Genomic DNA, 24,817 nt, shown 5'->3' with positions numbered 1-24,817 from the left:
ATGTGCATGTAATTCATTTCTATTAGAAACTGAATTTTTATTTGTATTTGATAAGTTCATTTGCAAAACAAGCAAACATATTTTTCATGTGCATTCCAAATAATATATATCAAACTGTAGTTGGGTTGTTCTAATTAAGTAATAACAAAATATAGCTAACAAACTCAATAAAATATAATTAAACAAAATACTATATATAATACTAAAATACTAAAAAATACTGAAAAAAAACATTATTTAAAAAAACGACTCTGTTTTTGCTAATAAACTCTTCATTTTTTATTGAACCCAGTAATTTTAATATGCAGGCTATTCATTTTTAGAATGTGGATTACTATTCGAAATCAACCAAAACTAAAAGTTAATTTTTTTTAAATGAACACGAAACAAGATCACAGATAACTTAAGCAACTCCCATTGTCATAAGGTACAAACATAGCTAGAGATCATAGGTATCAGCTGGTGGGTTACAACTAAAAACAGATGACAGAAAGAATGATGCTAAATGCAAATAAGAAAATGCAATTAACCAAAGTACTTTTTAAATGTCTTTTGTTTTGCAAAAATTCTCTTGATAGAAGCTGAGCAGGGCAGAAGCCAACATAGAAAGGTTGCATGGCATTTCTTTATCTTTAGGCAGAGTTGACAAATATATCCCACAACAGTAAAGTACACACAAAATCCTGTAATGGCCCTATTAACCTTTACCAAGTATATAAACAAAGGATATAAATGTTTGTCTCTTCAGCTTTTGATAAACACTGATGACATCGGCTAAAAAGCTATTTTATTTCCCAACCCATCCCCTCCAATCACCCAGCATCTTTGTGCTTAGTAACGCCCATCAATTATTTTAAGCTTCCGTGTCAGGTTACCAATTGATGTTCAATATATAAAATGTGGGTCATGAACCAAAACCTGTTGAGACCACTGATTCAGAAAGCAATTGTAACTGACAAAATATTACCAAGCTGTTGTAGGTACAGTATACCACCAGGAGCCCTGAAATCAATGAGCTGTGTTACAGAGGCTAACAGATCCAAATAAAATTGTAAGTTGAAGCTCACAGAGGCAGAAAGGAGCTAGTGGATGGGAGAGGGGAGGTGGAGGCATAATATTTTATTGGACCGAGCAGTGCAATGGGTGGGCCACTAAAGCAACGATTGCACACTCGGGAGGTTCTGTTGATGAAATATGGTAAGCAGAACTGCAGCAAAAGGACGGCTTACACACACTAAATGCATTTGTTGTGTTGCACTACAATAGAAATTTGATCCGACAGGCGGTTGCCACATTCTGTACCATGCTTTAAAATAACCGTATGGCGTTTGGAAAATATTGATATTATGATGATTGTTGTTTGCCTCTCAAACAAGCTCTGTCAATGTTTTTACTGTGCTGAATGAAACATCACATTATGAAAGCAAACAAGCAGCGAGATAATTTTTCAAGCGCACCTGCTCATACACACCGAAAACAGGCACACTTTTTCTATAGACTAACCGCATGTGCGTTTATGCATTTTACTAGTGCATTCAGTGTCCTATACATTACATCAATTCATGTTTTCCAGGACACCAACATATTTGTACAGTGGACGTGCGAGTGTGTTTGGTTTCGTACGTCATGCATCAATGTGCAAGCTTTCCTCCAGACATTCTTTCCTGCGCTGGCATGGCTGTTTATAATTAATGGTTCAGGCTTCTCAGGGAACACTGAGAGCCCTTGTTCAATTCCAGACTGCAGTGGGAGATAGCGAGAGATGAAAGGTGGGGGTTTCCTGTGAGTGCCCTTCTGTGAAATGGATTAAGAAGGGAGAAACTGAGGAGAAAGTTGGGTCATCGAATCTGTCAGATGACCCAAACAAATAGCCCAGAAGACTTTCCAGTTCACAGGAAAAATAATACTGAGCGAACCTCCCGGGGAATCAATGTTGTCCATTTGCCATGTCATAGAACCACATCCCCCTTTACTCGGAAAAGCCACATACTGACCATTAGAATCCACTGCAGCTTCTCAAAACCGCAGTGGAGCAAATTGCGCCTTAAACACAAAGAGCCGGAAGCCATTTGTACAGCCATATACCGTAATGTAACATCACAGCATCACCATGGACTCTCTTCACTAGGTGTGAATACATTCCAGACGTGAGATCGAGATGCGAAAGAGTCAGAAGGAGTTTTACTACTCAGTTTTTTTTCTAAAGACCTCTGCTGATTGAAAGCACTGATACGGCTTTTTGCCGTGATTAGACTTGGAGATCAATAACGTTTTGCTGCTCCAGCCACATATAATACCCCAGCTAAGATGTCAGAGCCAGTATGTAGTATTTGAACTAATCAAGGCTGGCTAGGTTAGTGGGAGAAGGAATGCTACAGGTATGAGTTAAATGACACATGTTTGCTTTAGTTTTGCTTTAGTTCACAAAATGGTAAAACAGCGAGGTCAACAAAACCAAACTAACATACTAAAGCTTGAATTAATGTAATTTCTGGGAAATAACGGAGCAAAGACTTTAAGGAAGCAAAGACTTAATGTGTGACTGTGCCTTAATTAACTAGAAAAACCCAGAGAAATATTCACAAGACTGGATAATTTTTTTCACTGTGGCTATGAAATAAACTGATCCTCCCTATGGATGAAAGGAAAACTTTGTGTATGTGTAAGATTGGGGAAGCTATTTAGTTTCCAACAAGACCAGTGTAACAGCAGTAATCCTATCCACATTTTTCAATGTGAAGCAATGTTACTATGTTTGATGTGCATTTATCATGAAGGTGAAAGTTTACCAAGTAGTAGCATTTCAATTATCCATATACAGTGCAGACTTATTACAGTTTTGTTTTCAGTTGTAGTTTATTAATAGTTTGATTTTGGTTTTGTTTTTATATATTTTGGACTATTTTTTTTGTGCTTCTGTTGTTTTATAATTTAGTTACCTTGCTATATAAAATTAATATTTTCACTCTAGTCATATATTTGAAGTTAATAACTGTGCATTTAATTTAATTCAATTTTATTTATATAACGCTTTTCACAATGTGCTTTGTTCCAAAGCAGCTTTACCGGAGAAACATTTTTTGGTTTATATCTGAGGCCACATTTATCATTTTAATTTAGTTTTTCAAATAATATTTAGACAAACATTTTATTTCAGGTAACAGAAATGTTTTAATCATTTTATTTTCGGTTTTAGCTAACTACAACAACCTTGATGTGTTATGTATTTGTCACTAAATGAAATAAAATAAAATGGTAAATCACGACTATAATATCAAAACGTAACCCCTTATTTTACAATAGAGCAACACATATTGCTATGTTTTACTCAAAAGAATAGTTGACCCAAATTCTTCTCAAACTTTCCATAGCAGGAAAAAAATTAAGAAAATTTTGGGGTAAACTAATCCTTCATTGCTCAAGGAAACCCAGGAAAAGTCCATTCAGCACCTTGGACAGCACCTCTCCAATGAAACAGAGCCTTGAGACTCCAGAGCGAACTGGTGATATTGTGTCACGCCGTAAGACGAAAAACCATGCTGATGTGATATAGAATGGAATTAGCATTTGAGTGTGGGGAGAATGGTTGGCCACTGTATGTCAGAGGCTTTTTCCAGCAGGATCTATTGCTCAATATTGATTACTTTAATGCAGTCTACTGGAGAGGCTCTCCCTAGGGTACACTAACAGCCTAATGGGTGGCTGTGGCATAGGGCTGCACTAATAAGGAAACATGGTTATCAGCTCACCCCATCTTGTGTCTAAATCACTTAGACAATTCACAGTGTGACCTCCAACCCCTACTTTTGATTCATTTCTTTCCTAAATGTGGACGTCGCAAACTTATTCACTCTTAAGTGAAACGTATGTAGAGCTCACACTGTCCATACTGTAGTTAAAAAAAGCTATTTGTAGGATTAAGGGGTGGTTTCCCATAGAGGGATTAGACCAATCCTAGACTAAAATAAATGTTAGAGTTTCCACTGACATATCTTAAAATACGTCAGTGCCTTTGTGTCATCTTAAAATGAACACAAGTAATGTTTTTAGTAAGGCATGCTTTTTAAAACGACTTTATGTTCTAATTTAACTAAGGCCTAATCCTGTTTTAAGATAACCCCTGTCCGGGAAACCGCCCCTAAGTGTTGTATTAAGAGTCTACAGTGATATTTATCTATCACTAAAATCATATTTTTCTGTTTTGCTACAGTCGAGAAACAGTCTACAGCAGGGCGATATGGATGGGGCGAGGCGTTTGGGACGCCTGGCTCGCCTGCTCAGCTGTTTTTCCATCATTCTGGGCCTCCTGATTATCATAATCTACGTGGTGGTTTCAGGTAACCCCAAAGAATCACTACATTTATATTGATGCATTATATTCAGGTTTATTTGGAGATTTGTGATTTCAGTTTAAATTATTTGATTATTTAAATAGAGACACCAGTCCACAGACTTACAGTGTAGATGACTGCTTGCTGGGAAAAAGGTTTAGCCTTCATTATACTATTATGAGCAAAAGCCATACATAACTCATTAGAACAAAATATTTTTAGAGATTATTTATTATGGTACGATAGGTTTAATTTTTTTAGCTCTGCTTGATTTTTAATGTGTGTTTTCTCCTTTGTCCTCAGTAATTTGACAATGAAAAGGAAAACCAATAAGGATCAAAAACAACCATCTACAGTACTGCAAAAAAAATGAATCACAAATGGTATATTAAAACATTCTCCCTCCTAAAAATAATGCCACTGACATTAAAAAATAAACAAGAGGAGTGTAGCAACCTGATAGGAGCCAATTAAATAGCAAAACTGCATGCAGTAGGGTAGCATGCTCGATGAAAAAGAAAACAAAACCCCATACGTTACGAGAAGAGTGACGGCTTGCATTATGTAAATGAGACACAGTGCTGTTTCAACAAGAGGACAACACGATGAACGACAGGACTTTTCTTCGGAATCTTTGCAACATTGATACGCCCAGCAAGCTGTATTTTAACCTTATATTACTCCTAGATGATCATGCATTCAAAAATTATGCACAGATATATTTGCAACGTAACTACCGATGTATGTTTTATAAAAAGATTTATACATGCAGTTCGAGATAAGGGCATACTACACTGTGGCCTATAAAGGGCTTGACAGACTTAAATGGTCAATGGAAATATCATTGGGGAGTTTGATTTTTGGTTATTTCTTTTGTAGATTTTGATTACAAAAATTTACCAAAATGACCACTTGCATGCCAGATCTTTTATGGGGATAGCCAATTACTGTCAGCATCTTTTATTTTGTTTGGATAAAGATTGGAATGTGTTACTGTCCAGTGCGTGCCCTATGCTAGTTTTTGCCATATTCTCTAAGTGAGACAAAGTGAAAAGAAAGCTGTCTGACCACCAGACTCTGGAGGTAAAACTAAAGCATGCCAGGCCTCTACCAAACATAACTGCTGGTGCATGGACCTTCACATACAGGCATGCAAGGGCCAGCACCATTCCAGCCTCCGTGCCAAGATCTTCAAATCAGTATGCTAAACAAACCACAGGACTATTCATCTTTCCGATGTTCTTTTCGAGCCAGAATGCCAGTCATCTCCCTACTTAATCCTTTATAAATATGAGATGTATATCAACATATTTATAGATATATTTAGGCATGCTGTGGGTGGACAATACAACACTTCTCTATTTTCACACATATTTATAAAGAGGTTGTGTGTACGGGACGTAGTTTTGAGACATCTGACAGTGTTTATTGCATCTCTGCGATCGCTCATCCCATCACTGACATGCTGATATTTATCAGAACTACCAATCTTAAATAAGAGAAGAAAATGGAGGTGTGGATATATAACAGCACTTATCTGGCTAGTTGGTTAGGCAGAGGAAGATATTCAAACACAGCACGAAATCTATTGATCTGCTTCATTTATACTGAAATACAAGTATTTTTTACAGCCCTGTCATTGATTTCAAAGCACTTTATCACATATTACATCAATATTCTGATGGTGGTTAGCACTAATCTCACATCCGGTCAAAACTTTTGTCCACTGTTACTTTTTGTATGACCTTGTGTGCTTTGCATTTCTCTCCAGAAACAGACTGCTTGCTCCTTAACTAGAATTAAGCTTCTCTTATTGCCCTTTTCTGACCATAATCATTTGTATGTTGTTCATTATAATCATGATGCCAATATGAATGAGATGCAAAAATGCTGCTATGTGTCTTTTAAAACTGTGATTTATTATGTACAACTTTCGGAATCTTGGTTCACTTGTATATCTGTTTTTTCATAGTTATTGTGTACCTTTGCAAGTGCAAAATAAACATTAACATGCATGGTCCACAATTTGTTTCCCGTTATTGATCTTGTACAGCTGTGGAGGACCAGGGAGGAACAGATTACATTAGCAGCAAAGTACAAAAGTAAAGCTTACAGCACACAGACAGAAAGACAAAAGCATTCTCTTTTAAAGCCTTCTCGCCAAAAGCACACATATACACGCTTCATTTTTCATGCCCCTGACTATTGCTGTTCTAAATAATGCATGACTAAGGAAATGGCACAAGATCTACTGGCTGATTTTGCACTTCCCCGGGTCTCTGATCTCCAAGTATGGCCCTATGCCGAGCCACGCTCTAGCACTCAGCACTAACAGCTCTCTCACTCACAATGACACCATATTTAAAACCTACACAAATCTAGTCACAAGCTTCGGTATAAATAAAGCATTTGTCTTATTCAATCAGAATAAAAAAATTCTAATTTATTAGCAAGGGAAGAAACAGACCTATGACAAATATATATGTGTATATTTGTGATTTAAAAACGATGAACCTGCCCAAGGAACCTGCTTCAACCGTGCTTAAAATTATTAACACAAATATGTTATCTTCCTCATGTTATTCAAAGCCTGTATATGACTTTTCAGCCTGATCTCACAGGAATTCGTAACGGTTTAAGGAGGTGGCTTTTTGCTATGAGTTTTTAGTAATCGTATCTTTTTGTACACAACGTACGATTACCTGATATTAAGATTGGAAATTGACTGGGCTTTCAACAACACAAATGATAATTGGCTTGTAAGCCTAAAACATATATCAATGTCTAGAACATAATAGCAGGACATTATCTTCACACAACCAAATCTGATTTTTTGTTACCAAAACAAAGACAGTGACTTTAAATGAGAAACTGCATCCTAGTATTTACTGAACGTCCAGTACTTACAGCAGACTGATAGGCGCTACATGAATTAGCCCAAAGCGTCAGGTTAAGTGAGCTGTTCAAGGACAAAATAGTGACAGAGCAAGACTGTGATCTCAAGTTTCAGCTTCATCTGGCGACTCGGCATCCATAACTTTTTGGCAAACAGCCTGGGAAACAAAATATTTTGTGACCCCTCTTATCCTACACACAACACACACACATTCCTACCTAAATGAAGTAGGATCACTGAGGTACCTCGCTTTTCAGAACTCAAGAAAATCTTATCTACAGATTGTTGACAGAGAGATTGGTGTTATTTATATAAAAGCAATACCACTTTCTTGCCATAAAGATTACATCGAAGACGAATTCCTTTTTAAATTACATCAGTGCCAGATGTTTCTAAAGTGCAAATGGTTATAATGCTAATATCCACCACTGTTTGCATCTGTTTGGCTGGTAACTACATTTCTAATCTTTCCGAAACTCATCTTCAATTTAAAATGGTAAACAACATCTATTAAATTGGAAAAAAAGTTACACTTTTGTGAGAACAAGGCAATTCAGTCTTCTGTCTCTTTGACAAGACCCTTAAAGTACCTTAACATTATTACTTTATCTCAGGGTACCCGCTCAATGTTTTGGAACAGAACAATTGGAGACTGATGTGACCTTTAGATAATGTACCAAAGGGGAAGGGAAGAAAAAAGCAATTTGGCAGGAGATAGCATTGGTTTATTGTTGTCTGGGAGCTGATGTCTCCATCGACGGTTGTATCGAGTTGTGCGTGAACTCTTTATACATCTATGGAAAGTTCAATGGCACTGTCACAATTTGACTGGTCCAGTTGTAGTGGATTGTTTGTCAGTGGACAGACTGGTGCCAATGAGAGGATATGCCAAGCTGGCTGGCTCAGCAGAAAAGCCCAATTTTGTCATTTGTCAGTGCAAGGAGAAAAGAGAAATAGGTGGTGGGGAAAGCAGACAAAGACTGATGTGGGCTTCCAGTCTTTCCTTCTCTACCCCTGTTCTCTCCTGCATACCTTATTTCACAGTTTGCTGGTCTTCATTCTACATACAGTACACTCACTGCGCTACTTCTTCATTTTCCTGTACGGTTTCATTTTAGCTTGTACATGTATATATTATGTATAAAGATCTGGCCTCTTTCTGCCTCTCCGCTTCAGTTTGTAAAGCTGAGGTGTGGATTCAAGTCAGTCGACTGTGAGGAATGCTGCTTTCAGCTCCTGTCAGAAGATGCAGTTGGTTAGCTGAGCGACAGAAAGCAGATCTTTACATATATGAAAATAAACATAAAATCGGCAGAACCTTAAAACAAAGTGCTACACATATAACCAGCTGCAACGCAACTATTTTATTTTTGCTGTCCTCCTTCCCAATATGCCTCTCTCCAGTGTAAAACGTCCTCATTTAGAGAGTTAAGAAATATAAAAAAAATAGAAGATGTGGAGGACGGACCTCTAGTGTTTGACACACATTTTTAATATCCTGTATATCAATAATTTATTAATTCACAAAGTACACAGCATGAGAGAAACCCTCAGACTAAAAGGACCATCAAATTAAAACCCTTTTTTGATTAATAATATACATGGAACAAGCACAACGTCAGGTTGACGCTTCAAGCATCGCTCTTTTTCTCAAAGCCACTGTTATGATACGCTCTATTCCTGTTAGTAATTTGGTCTCCAGTCCCAGTTCACATCCGAACAGCATGTTATTTGTAGTAAAGAAACAAAGAAAACGCTGTTAGAGATAAACCCTTCCCATTGCTAAATACAAATAAGGTCCATGCTGGCCACAATCAATCCTGTTACCAGAAGAGGCCAAGAGGGCATCTGCTTTGTGGCCTTAATGGTCCGTCTCTCATCCAGCCCTTTCCTCAAGGCTTGCCAATGATCTCCAGCAGACCCCCAAACTTTGGATAGCGTCCCTGTTCATCAGTGAAACGCATACAGAAGTAGAATGATGGTGCAGACACCGATGACTCCTCCCAGAATTAAAGAGTCCCTCCTCTTCCTCAAATTGATTCGCTGTATTAGGTTATTGATGGCAGGGAAACGGTCTGAAGTAAGAGGAGGAGTTAAGGAAACACATTGAAACAGCAGATTTCTTTTTTAAACATCAGTCTAGGTTGCAATAACTTGTAATATAAAACATAATTTTAGTAGACAAAGAAAGGAAGGGATACAAAAGTAAAGATTATTTAAGTATGACTCACTAAATTGAAAAGTCTACATTGAATCGGTCAGTCTGTTTTTTTCGGTCAGTAAGGAAATATATAGATGGTTTAAAAGCAACAACATAAACAAACGTTACTGCTCATGCACGCTCTTGTGGCCCAAACATACTTCTGGTACACATAAGCAAATAATACAGTCCCTGCAGAATATCTCTAATAATAAGCAAAATAAATAACAAGTAAATTAAATAATTAATTATGGGGCAGTTTCCCGGACAGGGTTTAAGGCTAGTCCCAGATTAACTGAAATGTTAGAGGTGTCTTTAACGAAAATAATTTACACTGGCATATCTTAAAATATATCAGTGCGATTGTTTTGTCTCAAGATGCACACCAGTGATGTTTTTTGTAAAAACATAACTTAAATTTCCTAATTTAACTAAGGCCTAGTCCTGGTTTAAACTAATCCTTGTTCGGGAAACCGGCCCTATATGTCTAGCCAGTATTGCTTTGGGTTACCAGTAGAAGAACTGCTACTTACCGCAAACCCATTCGACAAATTGTTTTTATACTATTATTATTCAAGAAAATGTTAATATAAATGAATATTCATATAAATTATGTATAAATAATTTTTATTTGCCAGACCGTATAACAAACACAGACCCGAAGATAATTTCAGGTCAGGTGCGTGCATTTGATAAAACAGTCTATAGGAAAATATCCTGTGGGTAGCTTTAAGGATACTGGCCAGGGTGTTGACCCTACTCTGTATAGACTTTAATATTCCACGTTGGGAGGTCATGTTCTCCTTGGTTGCCATGGCAATGCTGTGGACAAAAAAAACAGAAGAGTGGTTTTATTAGGATTTGGGGATCATTGCACATTTGCACTAAAGTGGTCAAAAGGCGCTCACTGTGGTACCCTTGACACAAGATCATTGGTTTGGAGGCACAGCACCTGTCATGACTGCAGACACAGATAGCATCAAAGACAGCAAATGCCTCTTCCAGCAGGTTTGATTTCAGACAGGAAGGGTGCAGCATGCAGAAAAGTGACCAACCATTACAGATCCATTTCCCTTGACACTGCAGAAAGTGAATACCTCATTTTTTCTCAACTAATGAGAGGTTTTCCTGCAACGGCCATCAGTGGCTCTAGCTTAATGCGTTTCAATTAAGCAGCGCTCTCAAAGTGCAATTGTTTGAAACTCATGATCCTACGATTGCAGCATTATAAAACTCAAGGGTAGGTCCCAAGCACCAGCACTTATTTGTTTTCTTCAGCTGAGTCTTGCTTTCTTGTTCCTAGTAGAGAAGATTAAATTGCTACGTGACTATATAGCTCACTTCAACTCCAGCTTCGGCTCACCAGGATTGCGAGTGTAGACTGTAGCTTCTTGGCACCCATTAAAGCTTCTCTCTGCAAAGTAAAAGCCATCGGATACGTTCCACCATGATGTTTTGGCCTCGCTCATGGAGCACAGGGGATATTACCTGCCATACTTTATTAGCACCAAGACGCCACCTAGCATGCGTTTGAGCCACAATTGTGAATTCATAATATAAATGTCTAATTAACTCAAAAGCAACTGACCATTAGTTACCAGTACAGTTTGCTTCTTCCCAAGAGATGAATTAGCCAGTAGCCATACCCCACTTACACAAACAAGGTAAAAAGCAAATGAAACATGACAGTGCGCCCTGAGGGCTGTGAACTCCCTGGTGCTTTTCAACTCCAGGTGTCCCCAGTCACGAACAAGAAACTATTTTGTCACAGCCAGACGTTTGCAGTGACACCACTAGATGCCACGGCCATTTATCATCCAAGTTCTGCTTTCACACATTCCAGGGCATATGCTTTGCACAAAAGTAATATGAAGAAAATCTCCCAAACCTCATCTCCAAACAGAGCTTTTAAATACATACATTTTTAACGTCTCAGCCATGATGGATCTCACATCATTAAAACATCAAGACCACCCCCCCTACACTCCTCAGGTCTTTGATGAAACATTAAACAATGATATCTCATTTTCACTCCTTGGCTGTGGTTGGTGCAAAATGAAGGTAATGATAAAATGTAGCTGATACAGCATACTTTTTTGATTGAATGAGACAAGGGCGAAGACCAGGAGATTACTAAATCAAACACCTGTCGCAGGCTGTGGGCTTCCCCTTCTGTCGGTGCGGCAGTGAAATTGAAGGACACGTGGGATGCGCTCATGCATGCACATAGATCTTCAGTGAGACAGCAAGATACTCACTGCTGCAGTGAGTCAGGAGGGCGCACCGTTGGGAAATTCCCATCTAGAGATTTAACACTCTAAACTAGAATCTACAAGTGTTTCTTTCGTGACACTCTAAGGGTATCAACTAAATGGATGAGGAATGTCCTACATGAGGAATTGCCTATGGCAGGTTATTGTTTCATCAGATTTGAGCACCCAATTGTTTAGACATCTAATTCTAGTAAAACAAATAAATATGGAAATATGTTTTCATTTACAAGCCTGATGGCCTGAGCAAATAGTGTGTGAAAACCAGACTTACCTTATTGTGTCATCAATAAGTCGATCTGAGCTGTAGGAAGACAAGAAAGAAAAGTGTTAACACAACGATAATCCAGCCACTTGAATGATTGGAGACCTCGCTCATCCTGAGAGTCAGGGTTAAATCAAATAAAATCAATGATAAATATGCAGTGAATGCAGATTAGGGTCTTCTGCTGGACTGTTATGAGTATAAGACTGAAGTGATAAATATCTGCATTGTCTATTGGCCACATACAGGTTTTTGTTTTACTGTACGAGTAAGGACACTTCATAGACCTTCACTGGTTCAATACCAGGATACAGATATTTTCTATCCCTTCCTAAACCTTTTGACATTATTAGAAGTAAACATGACTGCTGCTCAGTGAGATTCATCCCAAATGTGCTCAGGTCTGGATTTTATTCTTAATCACTAAACCACATTTTAAAGGGATAGTTCACCCAAAAATGAAAATTATGTCATGAATTACCCTCGTTGTTCCAAACCTGTATACATTCTCTGTTCAGGTGAACAAAAAATTACATAATAATTTTTCCAACTATGGTAGTCAATGGTGCCTCAGAACTGTCTGTTGCAAACATTCATCCAAATATCTGTTCAACAGAACGAAGAAATGTATACAGATTTGTAACAACTAGAGGGTGATTCATTCAGAACTTTCATTTTTAAATTAATGGACATCACAGAAAAAAATTCAATTCAAATAGTAAATATTTCAAAATAGCCTATGTAATATTCTTGTGATAAACCTACTATGACAAACAAGAAAAGAAATAAGGCTTGTCACTGAAATTGGTGCACAAATGTACTAATTCTTTATTCTGTCAAAAATATAATTTTCTGACAAAATTCTTCAACCGTGTTTTACTGTCTATACTGGAATTTGTATGTACCTGCCATTTTTCTCTCTGAAAATGAGCTACAGGGCTGGAGGATAGGAATGAAATTCCATGCCGCCTTAAAATCGCATCTTCCGTCATTTTAGATGAGAGTCTCATGGCCAGCAAGACCTCAGGGGACAGAAAGTCCTCAATTCCCAAATAAATGGGTTTTAGTCTGACAGAAAGCTCCGATTTTGATTACACAAGCAAAAATGAGATTGCAAATTATTTCCTCCGATGCCTATGAACTCTTTCTTTCTGCATGGTCTATCGGACAGTAGTGAGTGAATTCTGGCACAATCAAACAACAGCTGGGAAAAGAGCATCTAATGGGCCACATGCTATTTAATTTCTCTTCACATACACACAAAGAAAGAACACGTATATGTGAATGTGAGTCACTGGTTGCATGATAATGGATGTAGATTGGTTTGGTAAGGATGTGGTTACGAGTCATTTAATCGGTCTCATGAATGCTTTATTAGGCTGGTTACAGGGTCACTTGAGCGCAATTGGACGCACTTCTTATAGGCATCTACATAAGATGTATTCTTGAATCTGAAAAGAGCCCAGCCGAATGGAACAACGCAGATTGGAACAGTACAGAGTCTCAATGTGCGCTTTTAAAGGCAGACTATTTTTAACTTGATACGCTGTCCTAAAAATGCAATGCTTACAGAAGGAGCAAATACAAACAGCTAGGAATGGCAGTGCTTCAACGGTGAATGTAATTAATCATGTCCAATACCATTTATTCTTACTAAAGAAAGGTAAGGCGCATTTGAGAATCATCGTTCATTCAAATGGTTGTCCTCTTAAGAGCTTTCGGCTTTGATTGATCTAAAAGCCAAAACATTTCAACGGCAACGACAGACTCCCATGCAGACTAATCATTATAAATTGTCCCAGTGGGTGCTGATGAAGCTGATTTTGCACAGTTTGGTTTGCAATTACCAGGGCAAATATTAAGCATCCTGTGGGATAGGTTGCTTCTTCCATGATCTGCATTTTATCCTGAGGAATCATTAAAAAGACTTCCATTACTCATTAATCACATAATGTGGATCAGACACATAACCACTCGGTAACCTCCAATGTCACGGTACACAGTAAATTCAAGGAAGCTGAAACTCAAGATTAAAGTCAATTGAAAGACGATGCAGAGTTACAAACTTTCAACAATGTAGACTGTCTCCTAATTGAGCCTCATTAATTTTAACCTCAAACAACAGGGCTGTTAGTTCTGTTACATTATCTTATATCATACATGAAATTATGGTGCGATACGCAAATCTGTCAGCCAGCACATCTAGACCTGGTCTACTTCAGACACAAGCTCTGGGGAATCTAAGATGTTTTTAATATCATCAATGTTTTCACCAAAATACTCTGTATTGACTACTTTATATTAGCAACATTTCATGGAATATTTTTTGCAGATATATCACCTCCTTTAGTGTTCGTGGGGAAGACTGCTGCTAAATAAACTATACTGACTATATTTTGTACACTCAAAGATCAATATGAGAACACAACATAGCACTGTGTATGCTGTAGTGAATTATATAAATATAAATTACTGACTGTCATCACTACATGACATACAACCTACTCATTCACACTAAGGTGAAATCTTCCAGTTTAAGGGGTAAGCTGAGATGTAACTTATGCTTTTTGTTGTACTTCTGTTGTTCCAGTTGCTTCTATTGTTTACCTCATTTGTAAGTCGCTTTGGATAAAAGCGTCTGCTAAATGTACTTATAGCACTGTTCTTAGACATAGACAATAAAGTAGTCCATATGGTGTTAGATAAAACAAAATGTTTTAAATTTCCTTAAAAAACTAATAATTGAACACAGTCCACAAAGCATTACAGAGCATTTATAGCATATATCACATTAAACACAATCATAGAACTATAAGAACTGATCTAAGAATAGAGGTGTTCACCAATAAAGCTTTACCCACAATAGTCTTCGCTGTCCGAATGTCTTCTTGAATAGTGCTGCCCCACCGTGCCCAATAAACAACCCTACAGACACACTGACAAAAAACATGTGCCACTGCACACGGTCCCTCTGAGGTTCATGTTTCAAGCGGCGCTCGGCGCAAACAATGCGCTCAGCAATTTACTTGCCAATTAGGATTGATAGCGATTATGTTTCAGAGAAGGGATGAAAAACAAAAAGATGCCAAGTCATTAGTTCAGCGTCTCCTGGGTGCAAGTATGAATTCATTTGAAGGTTACACAACAAAACTGACCTTTAGATATTACTTTTGTTGGTTAAAGCAGCTGTTTTAAGGGAAAAAAAGTGAAAGGGATTCCCACAAAACAGAGTGAGGTTATTTATTTGACTTAAGAATTAGGGATTGTATATTGTCTTGTATTTTAATTAGTTTGGACATGCGCAAATGTAACACAGCCCAAGCATTACAAATGTGTTTAGAACCTGCAATTCATTCTCTTCGCAAAAATGAACTTAACCAAAACATATTTATAGTTAGACAAACATCTATATCAACACACCTGTATAGAATCACAGGCAGCTGATAGTTGTCATGGGGTGACCATATTGGTTTACCCATCTGGCACCAGACTTGCGTTAATAAAATGCGCATTGCTGCATTTGGGGAGGAGCGTCAAGCTCTATTCATGTGTTTTTATAGGCTGAGACGAGCCCAAGCCGAAGGATTTACTGTAGCCCTTTATCAGCTCGAGACAGAGGGGCAATGGAAAGATGTCAGGGTCTGATGCAACATTTCACCCACAAAAGCTCCACTGGAGGAGAAAAGCACATCTAAATCTCATCCTCAGCAGTCATTAAAAAGTTCATTAGCATAAAGCAAATGTATACCTATTCTCTCTCTGTCACCTTCAGCCTCAAAGTGTTCTGCAAAATAAAGACTTCTACAAATGGAAAATTTAATTTCTCACTGAAGCATATTATGCTCACGATCCCCATGTTCATCAAGTAATGTGTCCTGACTGTAAGTACCATAATGAAGCAGGTCTCTCTCCTTTACCCCTCAAGCTGGCAGAAAGACCGCTGGCTCATCAGAAAAGCTACCTCATTGTTATAGGCTGGCCTATGCAAGGAGAGATTTATGTTCCTGCTCCACAGGGCTGTCAAGACTGAGCCCGGGCTGCTGAGCTCCATCTGCTGGATTCACTACCCTCCTGTCATGGTACTACAGGTACACAGGTTACCCATAGACAACCTATTTTAAATATGATAATGAGGTGGAAGGAACAGCCTGTCAATCGGTAAAATAAGCACCCCGTTAAAAAGAAAAGAAAGTGTACACTAATGGGAGATTTTTTATATTTCCACATCCATCCAGATAACTGAGTAGATGTCCAGACTCAATTCAAATGCATCTTGCAATAAATAAATGGACAAGTTGGCAACCCTACAATACAGTGATGCCAAAGTGTCCTTAACTACAATAACAACTGCCTACAATATAATAGCTCTTAAACTGGAATCAAGGGAATAGAAGTAAGGTAATTATATATTTTTTAAAGAGAGAAAGAAATATGACACGACTCGTGTTATTTAGTTATTTTATTTGAATGATAATGTGCGATTAAAACCAAATCACTCATACCTCAATTAAAGAAAATGTCAATTTCATTGTGGTTCAGTTGACGCACATAGAACAGGGATCAAGCAGTGATGCGCTTTATTTTAATGTTGATTTTTGCTTTCAAACTAAAAAAAATTATATGACTTTCAAAAACTCCCATTAACCGGAAATTGGCTTACTGCTTCTGATACAAGAGATGTGCCAACACACACAGCCAAGACTGTGGAGAGACCCTCTGTCTCCACACACACACAGAGCTGTGAATGAAAATCAAGACTCCCTGCTTGCCCTGTGTCTATTGTACTGAGCAAGAAATAGGATATCATACAACATGCTGTTATGGCCCATATACAACTATTAAAAACGTACTGAAAGATGCCTTAAACAACTTGTAAAACATCTAAAGATTTTGTGTCTCTGGTGGTTACGAAAGTAGTTTTGCTTTTAAAATCTATTCTGTGTAAAGCAGTAAAACCACAGATTTAGCTTCTCAACATTGGTAACAATCCCAAACAATACGGCATCTCCAGTAATTGTGTAATGGATTTAGAGATGTTTCAGAAGACCTCTGATGCTTTTCAAAGGGAAGTTACACCACACAACATCAGATAAGACCACTTAAGAACAAATGTAATGGTTTAGGATTGGAGTGCGAGATCAGATGTGGCCATAACACATGATCATCAGACAAACTACAAATACATGTAGGAGCGAAACAAAGTACAAAATGGTGTATTTTTGTCCAAAAACAGAGATCGACCAGTCATTTCAATTAAAAGCTTCAAAGCAGAAATGAAGGAACTCATTAAAGCTGTACAGGGTCATAAATGACTTTATTAAGTTCCATAAAACTGCAAACGGAAATTAAAAACGCCCTTCCAATGACAGTACATCCTTGCTGAGGATACTAAAGCTCGTTGTACTTTTTCATTGAGTGATTGTATGTGATGTGTTACCTTTAAACAATGTCTCCTTCCCTGTTTTTCTCTGAGTGCTCAATGTAATCTCAGAGTCAGACTGTCATTTCTGTAAATGCCTGTAAATGGCAATCCTGATGGCACTGACTTCAATTACTGTTTACACTGGAATAAGATCAAGCCATAACACCAGCGATTACTTCCTCTCTGAGAGCCGAGGAGCCCATTCAAGGAAATAAAGGAAACTAGGACGGTCCAAGTCTCATGTTTTTAACTCTCATAGTCTAATTAATAGTCAACACCATTTCACTTTGTTAAATATGAAAGTTTTGAAAAAGAAAAACGATAGAGAACAGTGTAAATGCAAGAACAGACTAAATGTAAAGTGTCTATGCCCTGGGTTCCCCCTGCAGTGGGAGAAAGAGAGAGAGAGCAGAGTCTGTTGTGAGGCATGGAGTTGTGAGGGCACACTGATGCTGAGAAACAAAGTGGGCGTCTGGCCAGGACTGCAGGAAGAGAGAGAGAGGTGTACATACACACTCAGCATTCACCCGGCCTACAGCACCAACCGTGCCAATTATCAATCTGTGCACAAGGAGCTAGATAATTGCGAGACTCTCTATAACACTCACACGATGCTGGTCGCCAGAATGGGAAATTGATTTGGTAACATTTAAAGAAATAAAAATTCTGCCATTATTTAATAGGATATGGTCAGGAGGGCGCTTAACAAAGAGAGACAACAAAACACATTCACTAGACGACCAAGTGTTGTCATCATTTACTCACAAAAGGCACTTCACTCTTTGGCATAGCTATCTTTTATTCTATGCTGACATGCTAAAGCTTTGCTATGAAACAAATGACCCACAGCAAATACGCTGTCAAATTCTAGTCTATCGATTCAATTTAACGTTTTAAAATAGATAACCAGCGCACGTTTTACACCTACACTTTGTTATACAGAATCACCTCAAGTCTTCACAAGCACCCAGGCAGTTATTTACGATGACTTCAGAAATTTAAGTCATCCATTTTTCACAGACAAGCGGCCTTGTGGAGTTACTGATGAATAGGAGCGTGACTGTTACAGGTAACCTTCTGAAAGGAAAGAGTCATTTCTCAGGTAAAGTGCATTTGACAGTGTGAGCAAATGACAGAGTGAAATGCTTTGAGTGTCTTTATTCCCTTTTATCCAATTGTGACACTTCAACTTCACCAAAGTCTCTGATCTTCCTTATTCTTCCTATTTGCAACCTCTGAAAAACGTTGAAGCACCACCTTCACTATGACTAGTTCACCTTTATCAGACAGGGTGGGTATGAGATGTAGTGTTAATTCTGTTTACTAACATGGATATGTAGTAGTGTAGTAGAGTTAATTCTCCACTGAACCCCAACACCAACTTATATAATTGCTTTAACAATTCTTTGTGATTCACTGCACAAGCGACGCAACTGTTTTTCAGTGCATTGACAACAAAGGAAACTCTTACTTTCTCAGGTGCTCATGTTCTTTCAGGAAAAGCTCTGTCCGTCTGTTATTCACCCCCGAGCCACTCTTATACGTCCTGTCAAGAGAAAAGAGCATTAATAAACAATTCATCAGAACGTGTTAGCCATTGAGATGGGGTAGGGGGACCGGGTTTATATTAAGGCCTTTTCTCCATCCGGTGTGTCACAGTTTCTCTCTAGCTAAAAACATTGGGCATTAATAATGAATGAGCACATTGCTGGGAAGTGCAGCACGTTCCCAAGAGTTCAACAGGGAAAAGAAAGCAAACACGTCATGCAACAGGGGTCAGACCCTACAAGACATCCAGAGGCCGAGCTGAAAGCACAAGTTAAGACAAATCTTCATCTCAGAAGGGGGAGGTTTTGAGATTGAAGACAGGAAGATGTCAAAGATGTGTGGCGACGCGACACAAGCAACAACTCAAGTTAAACCGGGCTCCGACCCCAGTGGGTTTTTCTGTGCATCTATTGTGTACAAGGGGTGTGTAATGATTATTAAAACAGTTGGTAAACAACAAAATCTTCCTGCTGGGCTAATCTACTGTCATTCCAGACCAACCAAAGAAACTGACAGCCAGCTTAATCATTTCAAGAAGGCTTTAAAGGGCAGCGCACTAAATCGCACATGGGGGCTTCGCCATTTTTGCCAGCTGACATTTACATAGTGCAACACTGTGGAGTCCAGCTGGTCAGTGTGGGGTGGGGGGCAGTAACAGGAGAAGCACAACATGCACAACACGGCTCATAAAGTAAGCGACGGGTCAGGTAAACTCTTCAACAGTAGCCTTACTGAAACTAAAAACTCTTCAGCCTGCGGAAAAAAAAGTAACTGGCAAACAATAAGTATGCAAACACTGGCCTAAGTCATCTGACACAACCAGCAGTGTTTTACACAAGGCACATTATCTCCCCCTGGTGGTGAATATGAATAATACAACCTACAATCCACACATTTTTGATAATTTCACATTCTACAATATAAACTTCTATACAATTTATACGGAGGAAAAAAAATTGTACAAATAATAATTGTCCAAACTAGACAGTCAAAGTCATAGTCAGAACCAGAAGCAGAAGCTAATAAATAAAATGGTAAGTACAAATGAAGAAGCACCTTAAAGAGGTTAAATGGACAGATCACCCAAAAAGGTCATCATGACCTGTTATTTACAAGCATTCTCCCAAATATCCTACTCTGTTTTCTTTAGAAACATTTTCTTTTGTTTAGATTTGGAACAACTTGAGAGTGAGTAAATGCTGACATCCACTTTGGATGATCTGTTCCTTCAATACAGGCCGCACGTCTGCACAGGAAAACCAAAAAGCTCATTGTTCTAAAGCTGCCATAATAAGTTTATAAGCAATTCAATAGGACTCAAGTGCCATGTGACATCGGAGGAAGAGTAATGACATCTTGTAATTCAACTAATAAAAGACAGGAAGTGTTGGAGGAAACCTGTTTAAAAACAAGCCATCATAGACACACACACACTTTCCCCCTTCAGCTTTAACCTGATGAAAATAAGATAAACACGCCTATAAAATCAGCTGATTGAACAATCAATCTGTTTTCTTTAAATCCCGGTTAACAGGAAGTGTACTGTTGGTCAGGCAACTGCAGTGCTGACAGGCAGATGGATTGAACCCAAATCTCCTTTCGACAACCAGTTTATTTGCACAGAAAAAAATAAGTTCAACAGCAGTGGCAAGGAGCCATATTGAGTTTTTTATTATAGTACTGAAGAAAAATTTCAAGGCACACAAATTCAATACACAGCCTACAAAGGTGCCGTGGTGCTGCACCTCAGATCAATAAGTCATTAAGAAGCCCTGGAGTCATGGTCTGGGGGTTATGGCTCATTTCTTTAGCTCTGCTGTGGGGACTGGGAGCATCAAGTGCAAACAGGACACATCAGGGCTTGACATTAAATTTGTCATTCGCTTGTCCAAATACAAAAAATAATATTTAATTAGAATATTATATAATCAATATAATTGTTTCGGATTAAGATTTGTGAAGTTTGCTTTCAAGCATTTTAAACTAGTGTCTGCTTTGGCCGCCTGAATTTCTTTAAAGGCTCAATAATAGACTCTCAGTGACTGCTCAGTGTCTGCACATAGCACTGCTACAGAGAGGTTTAAAGTTTGGTAGCACAAGTGTAAATAATCATTAAAAAAAATATGCAAGTGCAGTTCATCATGAATAGGCAGGTAACTGACAAAATACATAAATCTTACATACAGATGGATAAATTAGTGCCATATAATTTTTAGATTACCTAAGTTCTGTGTTTTTCCTTTTTTACTATACAATAGAGGTATATTTGTCCGCATAAACTACTATAGTATTTACTATAGTAAACTGCAGAAAATTCTTAGATACTATAGTGTTTTTGAACTTTACTATAGTAAACAGTGTTTATCAATTTACTACAATAACTACAATTTTCAATAATTTTCAATAGCAAATACTATAGTACACTTAGTTTATGGGACCTTTATTTTGACGGATCTTCAAGAACACGCTTGTTGAGTTTAACAGTAAAACTTTCGTAAAATAAACTCTCAGAGCAACTCTGGAGATGAAGTTCATGTGTTTATATCCTTATACAGTAAATCCTCGACCATAACTCGTGTTGAATGTTCAACTGTGCACATAATTCATGCAGAACAGCCAGATGACATTTAAATAACAGGGTTCTGCGTCCGCATTTAGTTTCATGGCCATTGATTATTGTCAAACAAACAAGCACAACCACAAACGCAATTCACACAAACACGCAGTTCTGTCTGATGCCCATATTCTTATTATTCTACATAGAGGTTTATCTCAATTAATTCGAATATCATGAAAAAGGTCAATATTTTGTGTCACTCATTTCAGAAAGTAAAACCATATATTATATAGATTCATTGCACATAAGAGTGAAATATTTCAAGCCTTCATTTCTTGAAATTTTTATGATTATGGCTTACAGATAATGAAAATCCAAAATTCAGTGTCTCAGAAAATTTGAGTATTACATAAGAACAATAAAAAAAGGATATTTTAAACAGAAATGTCAGGCTTCTGAAAAGTATGTTCATTTCTATGCACTCAATACTCGGTTGGGCATACTGTGTTTTCTGAAGTCCACAGTCATCTACCAGGAAATTTTAGAGCACTTCATGCTTCCTCCTTCTGACAAGCTGTATGGAGATGCTGATTTCATTTTCCAGCAGGACTTGGCACCTGCCCACAGTGCCAAAGGTACCAAAAGCTGGTTCAATGACCATGGTGTTACTGTGCTTTATTGGCCAGCTAACCCGCCTGTCCTGAACCCCACAGAGAATCTATGGGGTATTGTCAAGAGGAAGATGAGAGACACCAGACCCAACAATGCAGATGACCTGAAGGCCGCTATCAAAGCAACCTGGGCTTCCATTACACCTGAGCAGTGCCACAGGCTGATTGCCTCCATGCCACGCCGCATTGATGCAGTAATTCATGCAAAAGGAGGCCCAACGAGTTTTGAGTGCATAGAAACGTTTCAGAAGCCTGACATTTCTGTTTAAAATATAATTTTTTTATATTCAAATTTCTGAGACACTGAATTTTGGGTTTCATTATCTGTAAGCCACAATCATCACAATTTCAAGAAAAAAATGTTTGACATATATCACTCTATGTGCAATGGATCTATATAATATATTGGTTTTACTTTCTGAATATATGTCACGCTGCAATTTTTTTCAAGTTACTTGTCCGGTCAGGCAAGTAAAATTTTCTCTCACTTCTACAAAAACATTCACTTGTGAAAAAGCGGACAAGCATTAATGTTGAGCCTTGCATATGATCATCTACCACCAATTTAGATAACACTGTATAACTTCACCACTAGAAGGGTTTGAACTATGGAAGACAATATAACTAACATGTTGTATAGACGGTTTCACCTAAAACAACATAAAAGTTATGTGGCATAAAAGCATGTACATGGAGATACCGTCACAAAAATTCTAATTCGCACGTAACATCACCCTGCACCATAGTGACGGGTAAAAATTGTTTATATCGATTTTTTACGAGCCTGTCCGTCAAAATGATGGACAATGAAAAAGTGTAGCGCAACCTCTGTGTGCATTCAGAAAACTTTTTATGAGAAAACTTACTCAATATCTTTTCTGACCGACCCCAACAGGTCCTCTCTCTCCCTGATTGCCATGAAGTTTGATTTGGTTTTATGAAATTCATGTGTGTAGTCCTAGGGAAGAAGAAAAGTTAAATGTTACAAACAACAAGTCAGTTTTTGTGAAACAAAATGCAAATTGATTATAATTTCATTACTAAATCAATGCACTGATCTCATAAAATGTGAGAAAACAATGAATGATAACTCACCTGAAGAATATCTCGATGCCTTTGAAGAGTGTGCATCAGAGCAGCATTAAGAGATGTTACTCCAGGTGTGCTTGTGTACTCAGCCATCTTGTCATTTACCCCGGTGAGCTAGAAAACGGCAAAAGAATATTGAAAGTCTTGAAAAAAACCTCCTCCTTTAAAACAACAGACTTTTTACTCACACCTAAAAACTCAAAGATCATGTTACGCCAAGTAATACAAAATGTATGACTCATTAATGAGACCAATAATGATAACTCACAAACAGCAGAATGCAAAATATTATGAACCGTGATAAATACAGAATAGTGATATACAGAAGTCTTACTTTCGCAAGTAGTTGCTCAATCTCCACCGACATGGTGTCAAACATTCTGTCCTGAGTAGAGTTGCACAGGAGAGGTTGTGTATCGGAACTATTAATAAAAGAGACAGAAGAGCGTTAGGAGTACATCAAAGTTCAACCAGGTTCATTATAATCAAAACGTTCTCAGATCTGATCTTTTTGACACCTGTCTCCTCTGCGGCCATCACGTGAGCTGCTGTAACTGGTGCACAGTTTACTGAAAGAAACCAGCTTCAGGTCCAGCTCGTTCTCCAGCTGCCTTGCCTGCTTTCGCAGGTCTGTCAAAGTGCAAGATAACAAGATTGCATTTACTGTTTAACAAGTTAACATTATCTAGCCAGCTGAGACAGATGATGATTTGTCGTAACTGCCTGAATGAATTGTGAAGGTCTCAGAAACAATGTTATTAGATTATATGAGAGCTATAAAAATAGATAACACTCAGCAAAACGTTTATATTGCAAACTTCAGAAAACATGGCAGTTGAGATTGATATCACTTTATTAGGCCAAAACATATGTACCTGGTGTAAAGTGCACCTGAGGCTTGACAGTTTAGATTTACTGACACTTGTCTTACAGTAGGGGACTAGTTAATGTTTTTGGAATCATGGGATTGTTCACACAGAGAGATCACGTTTTTAAAATACCCTTCTTTTTAGTTTTTCAAAAATTATTTTGTGAAAAAGTTTCAGCTTCATTTGGATAAAAGGGGAGCTATCTATTCTGACATAATCTCATTATGCTTTTTAATTCCCACGCATAACATGCCGTTTGTGTCAACTAAAATATATTCTTTCGATTATAACAATGACAAATGGAAACTGTCTTGCTGTAGTAATACCCAGTTTAAGGGCTAGCCAACAGTATTGGCGTTGCTGCGGACTAGCGAGCTAATGCTAACGACGTACGTTAAATGGGTAGCTTGACCGCGTTTTCGCGGAAATTATACAAAAGGCCATAAAGACGACACAATGGCCTGAGTTGTCAAAAGTGTAATAAACGTTTCGGTCGAGAATAATTTTGTTAACACTTTGCCACCTCACCTTCCCAATAGTTGCTGTTTCCTCCTGCCATCTTTGTTGTTGCACGTCATCCGAGGTGACGCTGGCAGAGGCGGAGTCAAGAGCAAGAGGACATCGGTTCGCACTCTCCGCGCTGGGCGTTCATCACAGCGCCCTCGTGCTCCGTAGGAACCGTTCAGACTTCATGAATAT

The 24,817-nt window shown here is 38.1% G+C and overlaps 2 protein-coding genes across 3 annotated transcripts in view; one reads left to right on the top strand and one right to left on the bottom strand.

The window, feature by feature from the left end:
- trarg1a (trafficking regulator of GLUT4 (SLC2A4) 1a) overlaps positions 1 to 6,354 on the top strand; it is a 9,431-nt gene extending 3,077 nt beyond the window's left edge. Inside the window, exons 2-3 of the mRNA XM_079481451.1 lie at positions 4,211 to 4,337; positions 4,635 to 6,354. Coding sequence (XP_079337577.1) covers positions 4,211 to 4,337; positions 4,635 to 4,642 — 135 coding nt within the window. The 3' untranslated portion in view covers positions 4,643 to 6,354. The remainder of the gene's footprint in view (positions 1 to 4,210; positions 4,338 to 4,634) is intronic.
- gosr1 (golgi SNAP receptor complex member 1) lies at positions 6,231 to 24,817 on the bottom strand. 2 transcript variants are annotated; one of them, XM_079481450.1, is made up of 10 exons: positions 24,647 to 24,817; positions 23,768 to 23,879; positions 23,584 to 23,671; positions 23,256 to 23,363; positions 23,027 to 23,118; positions 18,856 to 18,930; positions 11,972 to 12,001; positions 10,167 to 10,249; positions 9,459 to 9,490; positions 6,238 to 9,302 (listed from the first exon to the last, which is right to left on the bottom strand). In XM_079481450.1, the coding sequence occupies exons 1-9, from the start codon at positions 24,675 to 24,677 to the stop codon at positions 9,486 to 9,488; spliced, it is 624 nt and encodes a 207-aa protein (XP_079337576.1). In that variant the 5' UTR covers positions 24,678 to 24,817; the 3' UTR covers positions 6,238 to 9,302; positions 9,459 to 9,485. The 2 variants fall into 2 exon arrangements, with proteins under 2 accessions (XP_079337575.1, XP_079337576.1); XM_079481449.1 differs by lacking the exon at positions 9,459 to 9,490 and having other exon boundaries at positions 6,231 to 9,302.

This window comes from Barbatula barbatula (genome assembly GCF_947034865.1).
Source record: "Barbatula barbatula genome assembly, chromosome: 19".
Lineage (NCBI taxonomy): Eukaryota > Metazoa > Chordata > Actinopteri > Cypriniformes > Nemacheilidae > Barbatula > Barbatula barbatula.
Note: the sequence above shows the minus strand (reverse complement) of the source record. Positions and strands in the feature narration are given on the sequence as shown.